The sequence below is a fragment of the Oncorhynchus tshawytscha genome, linkage group LG22 (assembly GCF_018296145.1).
Source record: "Oncorhynchus tshawytscha isolate Ot180627B linkage group LG22, Otsh_v2.0, whole genome shotgun sequence".
NCBI lineage: Eukaryota > Metazoa > Chordata > Actinopteri > Salmoniformes > Salmonidae > Oncorhynchus > Oncorhynchus tshawytscha.
This window is the reverse complement of record NC_056450.1, coordinates 3,242,926-3,261,834: the sequence shown is the minus strand read 5'-3', so window position 1 is coordinate 3,261,834 and position 18,909 is coordinate 3,242,926. Positions and strand designations below refer to the sequence as shown.

General features: G+C 41.5%; 1 protein-coding gene across 1 annotated transcript in view; it reads right to left on the bottom strand.

Annotated features, from left to right (window-relative positions):
• Positions 1-14,381: 14,381 nt before the first annotated feature.
• The window catches only part of skia (v-ski avian sarcoma viral oncogene homolog a), an 80,804-nt gene continuing 76,276 nt past the window's right edge, over positions 14,382-18,909 (bottom strand). The window contains exon 6 of the mRNA XM_042303576.1: positions 14,382-18,246. Within this exon, the coding sequence (XP_042159510.1) occupies positions 18,067-18,246 (180 nt within the window). The 3' untranslated portion in view covers positions 14,382-18,066. The remainder of the gene's footprint in view (positions 18,247-18,909) is intronic.

Sequence of the window (18,909 nt, the reverse complement as noted above, 5' to 3'; positions counted from 1 at the left end):
AAAAAGAGACCGAGAGGAATCGTCTGATGTTCTGTGAGACGTGGAGAGGGGGCTGCTACGCAGAACGAGGGTGCCACTGTCATGGGTTAATTAGACTGTGTGTAGTGCATCCATGTCATGTATACGCATGCACATTTGTGTGTGTTTTATGTGTGTGTGTTACTGTGGGGACCATGTGACTGACATGCTCTTGTAGGGGCCTTAGAAGCCTTTCTACACCTCACTAGGAGCTCTGTGAGGCAGGGGTCTGTCTTTCAATGGCAAACCCAGGGCCTTTGATACATTTTTTAATAGGCCCCCACTGCACAGGCAATGATACTCACTGTGTGTCGGTGTCCCAAAAGGCATCCTATTCCCTATATAGTGCAGCGCATTACTTTTGGCTAGAGAGACACAGGCTCTCATACGATGCCATTTGGGACACAACCACTGTTTCTCTCCTCACTTTGCCCTTTTACTTCTCCCTCCCCATCATAGATCTTTTTCATGCTCAATATTTCTATCCCACCCCGTCCTCTCTCTGTTCACCCGCTGCCTCTGTATCTCGGTCTGAGTGGATGTACTGTAGCTAGCTAGCCATCCTACGTACACATGCTACCCTCCACTATGACACATTTATTTCAACATGAATCGTAGTGTACCGGATCTATTATGTTTGTGCTTTAGCCTTTAGCTCTACAGGGGGTGCATAGCCAACAACAGACTACTAGATTTTCCTCTGGAAGATTTCTTGACAACTAGAATATGAATTCTACGGCTACATCCAAGGATATATGCATGCGTAAAAGTAACTGGTTTACACTTTTCTTGCCGCTATCTCTCCTCAGAGAGGGAGAAAGAGAGAGAGGAGAGAGGAAGGCAGTCAGCCTGTGGTGTCCCACTTTTCCTACTTCTATCCCTCCACCCATCCCCCCCACCCTATCCTCCCTTTTCTCTTTTCCTCTGTCTAACGCCTACAGAAGCACACACACGTGGGGGAGTCTTGCTGTGTGTGTGAGTGTGCCTGCGGGCATGTCATGCCAGCTCGATCTCATCAGAGTGGCACTGACATCCTGCCCTCCCCCTAAGACTATCTGTTATCCCCTGAACAGCTCACCTACCCGTGTGTGTGCCCACCTGGGAGTATCCAGAGTCCTGCACGGGCCGTCATCCCCCCTCCCCTGTATCGTCACATCTAGTAAGGCAGCCTTCAACAGAAATCCCACGGGAGACTCATATACTATGAGACGTTAACCTTTGTTCAGGAATTATGCGTGGAAACCGAGCTGAACAGGCTCTCTCCGTATCTTGCTTCCTCTCTTTCTTTCTTTAAAGCTTAATCCCTTTTTGTGTTTTTCTTCGTTCCGTGTTTCCCCACATCTCCCTCGGGTGATTCCTGGGTTTTGTTCCTTTAGAAACACTCCGTTTACAGGTTTACCAGATCACTGCTGCAACAGGGTCCCCAGGGAAAGTTTACACACACACACACACACACACACACACACACACACACACACACACACACACACACACACACACACACACACACACACACACACACACACACACACACAGGTTGAACGGAAGAAGGGTCGTTCCATCTCAAATAGCATAAGAAAGAGGATTTCGACACCCACCATCTCAGATTTTTCTGAAATAGTTTCTGTTATTAGAAACAGATAAGGTGAGCGTTCTCTGAAAAATTAAGTTAATCGATTGCATCCAATGGCTCATTTTCAATTATAGGATTCATATAATTTTCAATAAATATGGTAACTAGAATCGGATTTGGACCAAACTTTTTTTCTAACAATGAGTTAGACATGAGGGATCCAAAGCAATAATCAAAAGCCACTCAGACCCCCCTCAGCACACGCCAATGCCAACCCAACATCAAGTACATGGTGTCAGTTATCTGTGTCTGACAAGTAGTATGAAGCTGCGGCTCTGAGCCATGTTTTTTCATCCTTTGAAATGTATTCCCAGTGAATTTGGTGATTATTTAACCCCTGTTCAGGCAAAATTGTCATTGAAGTTGTTAGGTTTATGTTCTATCTTGATATTACGAGGTTCTGAGCATTAGATGGTGCTCTTCCTGCTATTAGGTGAAAAGAATGTGAAGAATCGCACCCCGATGGTAGTTCACCTAAATGACAACATCACATTGGTTTCCGGTCAATTGACAAGGTAGGACAGCAACCCAAGCTTTGGTTTTGTTAATAACATTTTCACTCTTCATGTTCAAATAATCCTAATGTTTTCAAAAAAGGATTGTGCAACTCAATAATGTTACTTATAGAGGATATGGATATGAAGCCGAAAAGTGATAATATTGGTTCCACAAACGCTAAAAGGTTTACATTTGAAACAGTGGCCAGGTAAACTAAACCAAAGCATGGGTTGTTGTCATACCTTGTCCATAGACTGCTTACAGGGTAAGGAAACCAATATGTAATTTTGTAATTTGGGTGAACTATCCCTTTAACATTGAGGGGAACCTTTTTTTAAATGACCTAATAGCAGGAACATCAACATCTAGTGGTCAGAACCTGGTAATATTAGGATGTAGATGTTGATCAGACATAGAGAGCTGATACGGTATACTCGTTGTTGGGTTGGGATTGGCGTGGATTGTGAGTGGTCCGTGGGTGGCATTTGAGCCCTAAATAGAATGTGATGAGTGTTGAGATTTCTCAGTGGATTATGTGATTGTGACTGTGTTGTGTTGAGTATGAAAGAGGACCAAAGAGGTCAGCTGATCGAAACAGAGAGAAGGCAGAGAAGACAAGGACTCGCACAGTAGCGCAGATACAGCCACCTCGAATGGCTCCTGATCTACATACTGTATTTCATTCTTTCTTTTAATTGTTATTGTCTTTTTTTATATGTTTATTATTTTCCAATGAAAAAAAGAAGACAGAGATACAAACATTGACATTTGTGCTGGAGAGGATGGCTGCCGTTGTATTGGCTCTTAATTAACCAACAGTTCTATTTTGTTTATTTTTTTCGCATTCTTGGATCTTATTTTGTACATAATGTTGCTGCTACCGTCTCTTATGACCGAAAAGAGCTTCTGGACATCAGAACAGCGATTACTCACCCTAAAATGGACGAATAATCTTTTTTAAATGAGTCGGACGGGAAGGATTTACTCCAAACACCTGAACAGGCCCTCATCCCCGTCATTTGCTAGAGAAAAAAAACACCATTATCCCAGAAACCCTAGACCCACTCCAATTTGCATACCGCCCCAACAGATCCACAGATGATGCAATCTCTATTGTACTCCAGACTGCCCTCTCCCACCTGAAAAAAAGGAACACCTATGTGAGAATTCTGTTAATTGACTATAACTCAGCGTTCAACACCAGAGTGCCCTCAAAGCTCATCACTAAGCTAAGGACCGTGGGACTAAACACCTCCCTTTGCAACTGAATCCTGGACTTCCTGACGGGCCGCCCCCAGTTGGTAAGGGTAGGTAACAACACATCCACCACGCTGATCCTCAACACAGGGGCCCCTCAGGGGTGCGTGCTCAGTCCCCTCCTGTACTCCCTGTTCACTCATGACTGCACGGCCAGACACGATTCCAACACCATCATTAAGTTTGCCGATGGCACAACAGTCACCTACAATGATGAGGAGGAGGTCAGAGACCTGACCGTGTGATGCAAGGACAACAACCTCTCCCTCAACATGATCAAGACAAAGGAGATGATTGTGGACTACAGGAAAAGGAGGACCGAGCAAGCCCCCAATTCTCATCGACGGGGCTGTAGTGGAGCAGGTTGAGAGCTTCAAGTTCCTTGGCGTCCACATCACCAACAAACAATCATGGTCCAAGCACACCAAGACAGTCGTGAAGAGGGCACAAAACCCCTCAGGAGACTGAAAAGATTTGACAATAGGTCCTCCGATCCTCAAAAGAGTTTACAGCTGCACCATCGAGATCATCCTGACAGGTTGCATCACTGCCTGGTATGGCAACTGCTCGGCCTCCGACCACAAGATACTACAGAGGGTAGTGCGTACAGCCCAGTACATCACCGGGGCCAAGCTTCCTGCCATCCAGGGTCTCTATACCAGGCAGTGTCAAAGGAAGGCCCTAAAAATTGTCAAAGACTCCAGCCACCCTAGTCATAGACTGTTCTCTCTGCTACCGCACGGCAAGCTGTGCCGGAGCACCAAGTCTAGATCCAAGAGGCTTCTAAACAGCTTCTACCCCCAAACCATAAGACTTTTGAACATCTAATCAAATGGTTACCCAGACTATTTGCATTGACTCTGTGCCGGTACCCCCTGTAAATAGCCCCGCTATTGTTTTTACTGCTGCTCTTTAATTATTTGTTATTATTATCTCTTACTTTTTTGAGGTATTTTCTTAAAATTGCATTGTTGGTTAAGAGCTTGTAAGCATTTCACTGTTAGGTCTACACCTATTGTATTCGGCGCATGGGACAAATTCAATTTGAGTTGGAAGTTGTGGGAACCTACGTTTTTTTGTTTCTAATTGGTTCTGGGAACGAAGAGATAGGTTTCCTGACTGGTCAAATTTAACGCGTTTTTTAACATTCTGAGAGCAGAAGTGAATTTTTTTTTGCGTATAGGAGGGTCAGAGAACGTTTTACTCTGGTTCCTTAGAAGTTTTTTTCTTGGGAGGTTTTATTAATGCTCTGAGAACAGAAAGTTATTTGGAGTTGTTTTTATAACTCCCTTAATAACTGTTTCGATAAGACTTTAAATAACACTGCTAGCATGGAAATTAATTTCCTTAGGTATTATTCATGCAAACATATTTTTTTTATTGAGACACAGCATCAGTGAGATTCAGACCTACAGTGCCTTCGGAAAGTATTCCGACCCCTTGACTTTTTCCACATTTTGTTAGATTACAGCCTTATTCTAAAATTGATTAAATGGTTCCCCCCCCCCCCATCAATCTACACACAATACCCCAGAATGACTAAGGAAAAAATGTTTTTTAGAAATGTTTGTTAAGTTATTCAAAATATAAAACTGAAATATCACATTTACATAAGTATTCAGACCCTTTACGCAGTACTTTGTTGAAACACCTTTGGCAGCGATTACAGCCTCAAGTCTTCTTGGGTATGATACTACAAGCTCGGCACACCTGTATTTGGGGAGTTTCTCCCATTCTTCTCTGCAGATCCTCTCAAACTCTGTCAGGTTCAATGGGGAGCATTGCTGCACAGCTATTTTCAGGTCTCTCCAGAGATGTCCAATCGGGTTCAAGTCCCGATCTATTAGTTAAAAAAGAACCACGAGGAAACCTGTAGGAAAAGTTATGCTGAAATTCCTCTTTCTTAACATTCTCTGAACTGTCTGAGAATATTCCCAATGTCAACCCAGTTGGAGAACATTCCTGGAACATAACCAAAATTGAAATTAAATGTAACCATTTTTGACCATTTAGGAAACAATCTGTTAAAGTAATGAAATACCAAGAAAATAATGTTTTTTGTCAAGTTCCTTAAATGTGCTAAACATCATAGTATGAGTACCATAGTATGAGTCATAATACCCATAAAACCTAGCGGTCAAACAGGAAAATGGTTCCAGTCATTTTTCCACCATTCATTTTTCCCATAGGGGATTTTAGAAATAATTCTAAAATAATTCTAATAATTCTAATTCTGTGTTTTGTGTAGGTTTACTTTGGCATGACCTTTTGATAACCATGTAAGTCTCTCTCGGACAAGGTGACTTTTACCAATATATTTGCCTTTACCAATATATTTACCTCCCAAATAATGCTAATGCTAATTAGCTGCTAATAGCTGCTAATGTGGCTATCATAAAGAATTACAAATGCCATGATGATCTGGATGAGACTGACAAATCGAGGCAAAGTATCTAATGACTATCTTATGTTAGCTAAATGTTGTACATTTCTTTATATTGACAATTCTGAACAGTCTTATGCAAGTTTTACATTGACACAGTAATGGTGTCTGCTAGGGATGACGTGCAGGAGCTTGCAGGAATTTGCATGATGTCTACTTTGATGCTAATTAGCATTTTCAAATCTGAGAGTAAATGGAGCTGAAAATATTGATAAAAGTCACCTTGTCCTAGAGAGATTTACATGACTATCAAAATGTCACGCCAGGGTAAGCCTACACGAAACACAGCCCTAAAATCTCCTGTGAGAAAAATGAATGGTGGAAAAACGTTTTGAACCATTTCCCTGTTTGAACCATTTCCCAACTCCACTGTAGGGCTCTCTGTTCCAAAGCCAAGCAACTATCCTGCACCATTTCCCAACTCCACTGTAGGGCTCTCTGTTCCAAAGCCAAGCAACTATCCTGCACCATTTCCCAACTCCACTGTAGGGCTCTCTGTTCCAAAGCCAAGCAACTATCCTGCACCATTTCCCAACTCCACTGTAGGGCTCTCTGTTCCAAAGCCAAGCAACTATCCTGCACCATTTCCCAACTCCACTGTAGGGCTCTCTGTTCCAAAGCCAAGCAACTATCCTGCACCATTTCCCAACTCCACTGTAGGGCTCTCTGTTCCAAAGCCAAGCAACTATCCTGCACCATTTCCAGAAAGTTGTGGGAAAGTTTTCTGCAAAAATAATCATAGGACAACCACACTCTCACCAAGCAATGTGGTTCTCAGAACGTTATGCGCTAACTTGGTAATAATACAATGAATTAAACATGACTAAATAACAAACTGTATGCAGGAGAGAGGGAGAGCAAGCGAAAGAAAGCTGTTGAGATACAAAGAGAAGCTCCAGAGTCTAATGAGCTGTCCGCGGGCCCCTCTTCTCTTGTAGTCCATGTGATTGCATGGTAATTGGGTCAGTCAATAGCCCCATACGGGTGGGAGGGTGGCTGGCTGGCTGGCTGGCTGGGCTGTGCCGTGCTGTGCTGGGGAGAGCAGAGCAGAGGAGTTAAGTGCACTGTCTGATGAGAGTCCTCACCATGGTGGGAAATGTGGGCCAGAGGAGCAATGCAAAGCCCCATGGCTCACCCTACACTGGGAAAATACCAGTCACCTGATCAGTGGTGGGTGGGCGAGCCAGAGGGATACACAGAACTGGGCGAAGAGGAAAGTTGGAGTTCCAAAGTTGTGTGTTTTTTGGGGGGGTTTCTTCTTTTTTGGGGGCTTTGTTCGACACACATCAGTTCTCATATGAACATATCGGAAGCAATTGTCTCATGTCATGTAACCTCATAGCGCATAATAAGCCTGATATGTCAATGATTCAAAGTTGGCCTTAGTGAGAGTGAATTCTATGAGAGTGACCTTACTGACTAAAGTATTTGTCATCATTTAATTTGAATGAATCACACAACTGCGAGGCGTAGCTCTGTGCTTGTGGTGTACTAGTGTACGGGGGAAGGTTAAGAGGAAAGTTCTTGTGGTAGATTGGCTGCTAGATTAAAGACTAGATTCAATCAGATCAAATGTTAACCGGCACAAGCCGACACCCGCATAGCTGATGTTTTGGCTGTGCCTAAGAAATCAGTGAGCAGCTGCTCTTGTGATCATTGTCACGAAGCCACACCCATCCCACTCGCGTTAGAAGGTAAGAATGAGAAAGTTTGTAGGTTGTATAAAAATAATGACACTCAAATTGAAAGTTATTTAACCTGTCTAGGACTGGGGAACCCCTCGCCAACAGCCAAGGAAATTGCAGGGCGCCAAATACAAATCAACAGAAATCTCATAAATCAAATTTCTCAAACATACAAGTATTAGGCACCATTTTAAAGATACAATTCTCGTTAATCCAGCCACAGTGTCTGATTTCCAAAATGCTTTACAGCGAAAGCTCCACAAACGATTATGTTAGGTCACCACCAAGCCACAGAAAAACCCAGCCATTTTTACAGCCAAAGAGAGGAGTCACAAAAATCATACATAGAGATTAAATGAATCACTAACCTTTGATGATCTTCATCAGATGACACTCATAGGACGTCATGTTTCACAATACATGTATGTTTCGTTTGATAAAGTGCATATGTATATCAGAAAATCTAATTTTACATTGGCGGGTTACATTCAGTAGTTCTAAAACATGCAGTGATTGTGCAGAGAGCCACATGAATTCACAGAAATACTCATTATAAATGTTGATGAAAATTCTAGTGTTATGCATGGAACTTTAGATTCACTTTAGATACACTTCTCCTTAATGCAACCGCTGTGTCAGATTTCAAAAAGACTTTACTGAAAAAGCATCATCTGAGAACAGCGTTCAAAGCCCAAACCAGCCAGAAAAATATCCGCCATGTTGGGTTGTCAACATTATTCATAAATAGCATTATAAATATTCACTTACCTTTGATGATCTTCATCAGAATGCACTCCCAGGAATCGCAGTTCCACAATATATGCTTGTTTTGTTCGATAATGTCCATCATTTATGTCCATTTATGTCCTGTTATACTCACAGACATCATTCAAACAGTTTTAGAAACTTCAGAGTGTTTTCTATCCAATAACAATAATAATATGCATGTATTAGCATCTGGGACTGAGTAGGAGGCAGTTCACTCTGAGCATATTCATCCAAAATTGAAAATAATGCCCCCTATCCCAAAGAAGTTAACAAAATAATGAGGATTTTTATCAGCCTAATAGAGGTGTAGATTAAATCTCACATTCCAGGGTTCGAACTTGTAAACATGGCTGCATGGAATTTCTCTTAATTCAACTCTGTGCAGCCAATGGCAATGTCTGCCACTTGTGGATTTGACAACTCTAACACCGCCAAAATAAATGGTATGTGGGTGTCAGCTAGTGTGGATCTGATCAATCAAATACATTTTTATTTATCACATGCTTCGTAAATAACAGGTGTAGGTAGACTAACAGCGAAAAGCTTACTTTTTCAACAATGCAGAGAGAAAAATGTAAAAAATAAGTTTAAAAATAACAACACAATGAATAAATACACAATGAGTGATTACCTTGGCTGTATACACAGGTTACCAGTACCAAGTCCATGTTCAGAGGTAGGAGGTAATTGAGGTAGATACAGTGGGGAGAACAAGTATTTGATACACTGCCGATTTTGCAGGTTTTCCTACTTACAAAGCATGTAGAGGTCTGTCATTTTTACTGTGAGAGACGGAATCTAAAACAAAAATCCAGAAAAGCACATTGTATGATTTTTAAGTAATTAATTAGCATTTTATTGCATGACATAAGTATTTGATACATCAGAAAAGCAGAACTTAATATTTGGTACAGACACCTTTGTTTGCAATTACAGAGATCATACGTTTCCTGTAGTTCTTGACCAGGTTTGCACACACTGCAGCAGGGATTTTGGCCAACTCCTCCATACAGACCTTCTCCAGATCCTTCAGGCTTCGGGGCTATCGCTGGGCAATACGGACTTTCAGCTCCCTCCAAAGATTTTCTATTGGGTTCAGGTCTGGAGACTGGCTAGGCCACTCCAGGACCCTGAGATGCTTCTTACGGAGCCACTCCTTAGTTGCCCTGGCTGTGTGTTTCGGGTCATTGTCATGCTGGAAGACCCAGCCACGACCCATCTTCAATGCTCTTACTGAGGGAAGAAGGTTGTTGGCCAAGATCTCGCGATACATGGTCCCATCCATCCTCCCCTCAATATGGTGCAGTCATCCTGTTCCCTTTGCAGAAAAGCATCCCCAAAGAATTATGTTTCCACCTCCATGCTTCACGGTTGGGATGGTGTTCTTGGGGTTGTACTCATCCTTCTTCTTCCTCCAAACACGACGAGTGGAGTTTAGACCAAAAAGCTCTATTTTTGTCTCATCAGACCACATGACCTTCTCCCATTCCTCCTCTGGATCATCCAGATGGTCATTGGCAAACTTCAGAAGGGCCTGGACATGCGCTGGCTTGAGCAGGGGGACCTTGCGTGCGCTGCAGGATTTTAATCCATGACGGCATAGTGTCTTACTAATGGTTTTCTTTGAGACTGTGGTCCCAGCTCTCTTCAGGTCATTGACCAGGTCCTGCCGTGTATTTCTGGGCTGATCCCTCACCTTCCTCATGATCATTGATGCCCCACGAGGTGAGATCTTGCATGGAGCCCCAGACCGAGGGTGATTTACCATCATCTTGAACTTCTTCCATTTTCTAATAATTGCGCCAACAGTTGTTGCCTTCTCACAAAGCTGCTTGCCTATTGTCCTGTAGTCCATCCCAGCCTTGTGCAGGTCTACAATTTTATCCCTAATGTCCTTACACAGTTATCTGGTCTTGGCCATTGTGGAGAGGTTGGAGTCTGTTTGATTGAGTGTGTGGACAGGTGTCTTTTATACAGGTAACGAGTTCAAACAGGTGCAGTTAATACAGGTAATGATTGGAGAACAGGAGGGCTTCTTAAAGAAAAACTAACAGGTCTGTGAGAGCCGGAATTCTTACTGGTTGGTAGGTGATCAAATACTTATGTCATGCAATGAAATGCAAATTAATGACTTACAAGTCATTGTGATTTTCTGGATTTTTGTTTTAGATTCCATCACTCACAGTTAAAGTGTACCTATGATAAAAATTACATACCTCTACATGCTTTGTAAGTAGGAAAACCTGCAAAATCGGCAGTGTATCAAATACTTGTTCTCCCCACTGTATGTACATATAGGTAGGGGTTAAGTGACTAGGCAAAAGGTTAGATAATAAACAGTAGCGGCACCGTATGTGAGGAGTCAAAAGAGTTCATGCAAAAAGGGTCCATGCAGATTGTCCAGGATGCTATTTGGTTAACTATTAATTAAGCAGTCTTATGGCTTGGGGGTAGAAGTTGTTCAGGGTTCCTGTTGGTTCCAGACTTGGTGCTTCCGTACCATTTAACATGCGGTAGCAGAGGAAACAGGCTTTGACTTTAGGGCCTTCCTCTGACACCACCTAGTATAGAGGTCCTGGATGGCAGGGAAATCAGACCCAGTGATTTACTGAAGCTTTCGACCCACTCCACTACAGCCCCGTCAATGTGGATGGGCGTGCTTGACCCTCTGTTTTCTGTAGTCCACAATCAGCTCCTTTGTCTTGCTGACATCGAGGAAGGTCACAGACCTCCTCCTTATAGGCTGTCTCATCGTCATCTGTGATCAGGCCTACCACCGTTGTGTCGTCAGCAAACTTAATGATGGTGCCTCACCACCTGGGGGTGTCCCATCAAGAAGTCCAGGATCCAGTTGCAGAGGGAGGTGTTCAGTCCCAGGGTCCTGAGCTTAGTGATGGGCTTGGAGGACACTATGGTGTTGAATGCTGAGAAATGGTCAATGAACAGCATTCTCACATAGTTGTTCCTCATGTCCAGGTGGGAGAGGGTAGTGTGGAGTGCAATAGAGATTGCGTTATCTGTGGATCTGTTGGGGCGGAATGCGAATTGGAGTGGGTCCAGGGTGTCTCGGATGATGGTGTTGATGTGAGCCATGACCAGCCTTTCAAAGCATTTCATGTCTACAGATGTGAGTGCTACAGTTGTGAGTGCTACAGCGCGATAGTAATTTAGACAGGATACCTTGGCGTTCTTGGGTACAGGGACTAGTGGACTGCTTGAAACATGTAGGTATTACAGACTGGGTCAGGGAGAGGTTGAAAATGTCAATAAAGACACTTGCCAGCTGGTCAGCGCATGCTCTGAGTATGCGTCCTGGTAATCCGTCTGGCCCCGCGGCCTTATGAATGTTAACCTGTTTAAAGGTCTTAAATAGGCTACATAGAGCGAGATCACACAGTCGCCCGAAACAGCTGGTGCTCTCATGCATGGTTCAGTGTTGCTTGCCATGAAGTGAGCATAGAAGGTATTTAGCTCGTCTGGTAGGCTTGCGTTACTGGGTAGCTCACGCCTGTGTTTCCTTTTGTAATCTGTGAAAGTTTACAGGCATCTGACGAGTGTCAAAGCTGGCGTAGTAGGATTCGATCTTAGTCCTGTATTGACGTTTTGCCTGTTTGATGGCTCGTCGGAGGTCGTGGCGTGATTTCTTATAAGCGTCCAGATTAGTATCCCACTCCTTGAAAGTGGCAGCTCTAGCCTTTAGCTCAGTGCGGATGTTGCCTGTAATCCATGGCTTCTGGTTGGGATATGTACGTTTGCTCAGTGTGGGGACATCATTGTCGATGCACTTATTAATGAAGCTGGTGACTGATGTGGTAAACGTATCCATATTATTGGGTGAATCCTGGAACATATTCTAGTCTGTGCTGGGGAACCAGTCCTGTAGTTTAGCATCTGCTTCATCTGTCCACTTCTGTATTGAGTGTGTCACTGGTACTTCCTGTTTGAGTTTTTGCTAGTAAGCAGAAATCAGGAGGGTAGCTACGGTCAGATTTGCCAAAGGGAGGGCGAGGGAGAGCCATGCATACGCATACATGGCTCTCCCTCACCCTCCCTTTGGCAAATCCGTTTCTGTGTATGGAGTAAAGGGTATCTAGATTTTTCTTGCCTGTAGTTGCACAGGTGACATGCTGGTAAAAATGAGGTAAAACCGATTTCAGTTTCCCTGCACTAAAATCACCGGCGACGAGAAGCATCACCTCTGGATGTGCATTTTCTTGTTAGCTTATGTTCTTATACAGCTCGTTGAGTGGCGTCTTAGTGCCAGCATTGGTTTGTGGTGGTAAATAGACAGCTACGAAGAATATAGATGAAAACTCTCTCTCAGTAAATAGTTTGGTCTGCAGCTTATCATGAGGTGTTCTAACCCAGGCAAGCAACAACTTGAGACTTCCTTAACATTAGAGGTTGCGCACTAGCTGTTGTTAACAAAGAGACACACCCCTCCCCTCTTCGTCTTACCCCATACTGCCGTCCAGTCTAGACGATGCATGGAAAAACCAGCATGAACGGAGCTCGTCCAGTTTGTTTTCTAGTGACTGTACGTCAGGGTAGCGGCGGTTAGGACCTGGCCCTAAGGTCAGAATACAGTGTTTCTGTAGAAACACCTCTGCCACACCTTCCTTTCTTTGATCTCCACCCCAAACGAATAGAGGGTGAATAGCATGCTAGGTCAGAATACGTGTAGAGAGAATAGTGCATTAATTAAAGGGAATTACGTTCTATTTACGCACACTTTAATGTTGCACTTGGTAACCATTTCTTGACCAGGTTTAACTTTAACTGTAAAATGTTTCCTTACAAAACTAGAATCTTGGTTTGATGAGGTAACTGCCAAAATAATGGAAACACTTGAGTAAAAGGGTATACAAAGTGTATTGAAAGCAGGTGCTTCCACACAGGTGTGGTTCTTGAGTAAATTAAGCAATTAACATCCCATCATGCTTAGGGTCATGTACAAAAATTCTGGGAAGCCCATTATTTTGTCTACCATGGCTATGCCCCCCCCCCAGTCTTTTCTACCAAAATTAACAAAACACCAAATTGTGGAATATCTTGTAGAAGAATGGTGTTGCATCCATCCAAAAGAGTACAAAGACACTTGTAGAATCTATGTCAAGTTGATTGGAGGTTGTTCTAGCTCGTTGTGGTCCAATGCCCTATTAAGACACTTTATGTTGGTGTTTTCTGTATTTTGGCAGTTATAATACGACCGATAGTGATTTGACCAAATCAAATCGTATCGGTTGCGTGCATAATTGAGCTGTTTTGGCGGGTGCCGCGAAATGCTAATGTTCCTAGTTCCTATCAATCATTGCAGTAAATGTCAACCAGCACACAGTAAGCCAAAATCAAAAAAATTGCCAAATGTAGTACAGCAGTAGATATTGAAATAGTATGTAAACATTATAAAAGTGACCCGTGCTCAATGACTATGCAGATAGTGCAGCAGTACCTAGAGCTTACTACAAGCTCTATGCAGACACAATATTTGACTACTCATTTATTCATTAAAGTAGCCTATTTCAAATTGATAAACAAATATAATATCAGCGACTGTTCAAACAATAAACCAAACAACAAGAATCCACCCAAAAATGTATTTAAAAAAATAATAATGATGTGCACGCCGAGGAACTTCAAGCTTTTGATCCCCTCCACTGCGGACCCATCGATGTGGATCGGGGCGTGCTCTCTCTCTGCCACAACCATGTTTCATGAGTGTAACTGAATGGTTTTACCTCTCTGTCTGAAACATCGACTTAAAAGCAAATGTCTTCCAAAGTTTGAATTTGATGTATTAAATCTTAAATTCATGACCTAAGATACAGTAATAATAGCTCAATGACTAAGCAACATTTACATGTCTTCGTACCTCTGCCACAATATCAAATGGGGTATGCATGCTCATAAGAGCGTTAACAATATATACTGTAAACAGCATAGCTATTGCAACATATTCTAAGTCATTGTCATGTATAAAAACTGTGACGCCCAAGGTAGGGGGATGAATTCAAGCCAGTCAAACTGATGGTCACAAGCAAGAAACAACCAGTTATAAGAAAGAAAAGTGGGTCATATAATCTGGACAAACAACTTTATTTCTGGTAATGCATCTATACACTGTACATTCAGTCACTGTGGTATATAAGCATAGCTATTTTCAAACATAATCTCATAAAGTCCTTTACTTTACAATATAGTCCGTGTCATGAGAGAGGGAGAGGGTGTCGATGGGGGGAGGTGGAAAAGGCGCGCTAAAACAAGGGAAAGGAAGGAATAGATAAATAAGCCAAGCTTTTTTTCATACTATATGCGTGATTAATAAACGAGAAAGCACACATTTACCTCTTACATAAAAATATTTCTAGAATTGTAAAGTTGATATAGTATTAGCAGCAGCGTAGGGCTAAAAAGATACAAGGATGGGAAAAAAATCTACGAGGTGACGGTAGTTCCTGTGTGACTCATTTTTACCATGGGGACACTATTTGATATTGAATATATTGTTAAAAATATATATGAACTGGTGAAAAAAGTCATTCAATATAAAGACTCTACAGTAAAAAAAAAAAAAAATCCAAACAATGGGATAAAAACATTTATGTAGGGTATATTCTCTAACGCACTGCAATAATGATTTTTAAAAAACATGTTCTCGGTTAAAACACAAACTCAAAAACACAAGACAGCTATTGTGTCAGAAAAGATTTCTTTTTGAATAAGGATAAACCTTGTACATATATAATACAATATTGTAAATGAAAAATTATTTACATTTGTAAATTCTTCTTTTTTAATCTTCACACTGGCTAGTTTTGTCTATGAATATGTACTGTTATTGCTGCTTTATTGTCGTCCATTTAGGAAAATGGTTCCTGTTTAGAAAATGATAAATAATTTAACCGTTTTTTTCTTTTACTTGGGAGCGAAGCGCCAATATCGTCATTTTCTCCCCTTTTTGTAGAAAACCATGAAAAGGAAACTACAAATATCAATTTGTTTGAGTGTAAAAACAACTATAAAATGTGCCAATTTAAGGTCTGTCAAAGTCACAAACTCAGTGTTAGTCTCTCAATAACATTGCCCTTTCTAATGTTGGTTAAGGCTTCAACATAATGCCCTCTTCACTAGTCATAGATGTCCACCTTTGGATAGGCAGACCAGATCATGTAAAACTGGTATGACATCCTTATCTACAATCAAAATTAACCTTATAATACCGCATCGCTATGGTACATACGTTTTCTGTTGATACCTATAATTGTTTTTGACATGCATATCTCTGAAAGAGCATTTCTGAATGAATTACAGATATTATTGTTTTTTTAGCAGTTAAAAGTAATTCAATAGTTTTTTGTTGATAATGTAGAGTAAATGTAATTACTGCCGTAAACTGCAATAGCTTCATCTTGTGACTTGAGCAAGGTAGTCAAGTCAGGCCTGTCGAGAGGGATAGTGCTGAGAGGAGGGAGAATGTTCTAGATACTCCCCTCGAGAGTGCAAAAAGAAAGTATCCCCTCCATTGACAGTGTCTGCACTGTGTGATAGGCTTGACATCTGCACTGTGACGGGAATGACATCCCGTGGTGGAGTTGACTCTGAGCATGTCCCTATGGGCCAGCTACAATTACTTCATCGCCAGTGTTCCTGATCTGGAAACCATCTGCCCACTTTCAGGCACTTGAGGTTGTCCAGCATTGCGTTTGAACTTGTGTTGTGTTTTGGGGTGTACTTGTGAAGTAGTTCTTCTTCTGATCTATGTAATAAACAAAGTTTAGTTTGCTTTAAAAATTAGGTTTTTTTCTTCTTTTAAAAATACATGTTTGCTGTATATTGCATAACACAATAAAACCCTTACATGTACAGTATCAATGCCCAATAATGACTATATGTATGGTAAACCTTCTCAAATGTCATGCATATGAAAGAAAATATGAGTTTTCGATTGGAAAAACAGACAAGCAATAAAAATATCCCACATTAAAAACAACAACAAGAACATCAACAACCAAAGGAAAATGGCATAAACACAACGTACATTCGGATTGCATTGTACCCACTGTGTATTTGGAGCAATATTAAATGTATTTTTTAATTAATCATGAATTTCTCCCAGGTAAACAAGTGAGCAATGTGTCTTCGGACTCTAACAATCACTGCTTTTCCATGACTGGTCAAACAGCTCTGTTTAACACCTTGGAACTTCGATGAATCATTGGCGTATTAATAAATACCAAAAATGGAGGAGAGATGGGCACTCGAAGACATTCTGTGTTTTGCAATATTACGTCCCACTATCTTTCTATTTTGAGGAGTGTCAACTGATTAAACAGCCAAAGGGGTATAATTAGTTCCAAAAAATGATTGAAATGACATTTTTCAACAGCCCAAACTGTATCAGCAAGCAAGCGTGTACACCCCTTTTCTCTCTCATTTTATTTACAATATTTTGTCTTAAACACATGAATACATTGCATTTAAATGAGTTGCATATAATTAACAAAATGCTCACTTGGATTTATATTGTTCTTGTCATGGATATGTCCTCTCCAATGGAAGATTGAAGACAATAGTGGGAGTATAATGCATTATAACAGTATTTTGTTATGACAAAGTGCGATTTATAATTGTAACGTAAAAAAAACATATCTATATTTACATAACATAATTTAATTAAAAATAACATTTTGTGGTTCTGGCTAAAGGTGCCACTTCCAGCCCTAAAATCATAATATTCAAATGTTTAATTTTTTTATCTTAATTTGAGCAAGTCATGTCAACTCTCGGTAATCAAATGAAAAGGAGGAAACACAGGCAAGCTAGTTTTAACCAACAGTCCCAGGGAAACTGACAGAGGTCTGGGCTTCAGATTGCACCCAGATCCAAATTGATCACAAAGTTTATCTTTATAAGTTCTTTACAAGTTCCAAAGAGATAAAATATCTAGTCCAATGCAATCCTCCTCACCTCTCCCATAGTAAACATGATGTATTTCTGGAATAGTACAAAAAAAAAAAAGATCAAACTTTTCCTCGGTGGATTGCAATGGCCTGCTCTACACACCGACGAACCATGGTGGTACTGGTGGTAGTTTGTCTTGCTTGTTGTCTGTTAATATATTTTGTATATCTTATTTTTAAGCTCCGATAGAACAAAGAATCAAAGATTTTTTTTTAAATATTTTTTTTATATCACTATGCACTCTTAAATAGCTTATAAAGTCATAAAATTATTTAACTTCTTCACGGGAAATGGAGTAGAAGTCCTGCTGGGGCACGTGGGCAGAGTCCAGTCCTCCTGCTCGGCTCGTCTGCCATTTTGAAAGCCCTCCATTTTGTTTCTAAACAGGCCAGTCTAATATCTTGTATTATTATCATGTTTTTTTCATCATAGAAAAGTCTGTATCCAAAATGCTCACCAGTTTTTGTCTCAGAGAAAATACAGGCACAACCATATTTTGTGCTATATTTTTTTCTTCTTCAGATTCAATTTTCAGTTTTTGGAGGAGAGGTGCGTTTCAGTGCTTGTCCTAGTAACACATACAGAGTTTGACTTGCTTTGTTTCTTGCTCCAAGGATGCACCCAAGCACTCATACATTTTTTGTGAGGATGGATACGTGCACATATAGAGGTTCGATATATCTGCGTTTCTCTATTTTGTCTCTGTTAACTCAGTCTCTCTAGTTGGGTTGGGTGGGGTGGGCGTAGTTTTGTTTTGGGGTGCTGATGGTGGGGGATTGGAAGGGGGTTGATGGTGGAAGGGGCTAGTTGTTGGCGGGGGTATCCTTGGTTGTCTTGTCCTGCTCCTTGGGCCACAGCTGCTGCTGCAGCTCCTTAACCACTCTCTCCAGGTGCTCCCTGGCCTCCCGTTCCAGCATTAGGTCTGCCCGGAGCTGCTCACGGTCTGCCTCGGCATGCTGGAGCTTCATTTGCAAGTCCTCGATCTGGAACAACAAAAAAACACTATGAAGGGTTGAGCTTAGGAACCAGACAATACACCTGCTTAGTGTGTCTACTTTCAGCATTTTATGTCTTTTTTTTTGTTTACTACCTAATATCATCTCTTTAACTCTTAAAACTTAAATCACACACACACACACAGCCAGTGTGACAGCAAGACGTCATACCCACATCCTTCCCCCCGCCATTGCAAACCTCTAAGCCTCTCCACTTCCTGACCCAGACACACAACAGTGAACTAGCGACACAGACCCAACTTAGCTGTCTCTCCAAATACCACAAACACTATAAACATTCACTCAAGTAAAGGCTTTTAAGACAGGGCTAGAAAGCAAATTGCTCTTTTTAGAGAAACCAGGACTCAAGGCCAGTGTACTTCTCTTTTGTTTTGTCTAATCTATATTTCCCATGATGCTTAAAAGGAACTACACGTCTCTTCCTGTTTCCTCTTTAGGCTAGCACTTATCTTGTGTCTGTGCTCTTTGGGTTACACCCATATGTTTTCGACCACGCAGAAGGAACGTTTTTTTTCTTACCTAGTTGACTTTGAGCGCTTAACCTTGGTGTTAGACAGAAATGCTGCAATTACTTTCAGGGATAGCCTCAGCTTCAGAGTGTTTATGTAATCGGACTACAGACACTTTGAC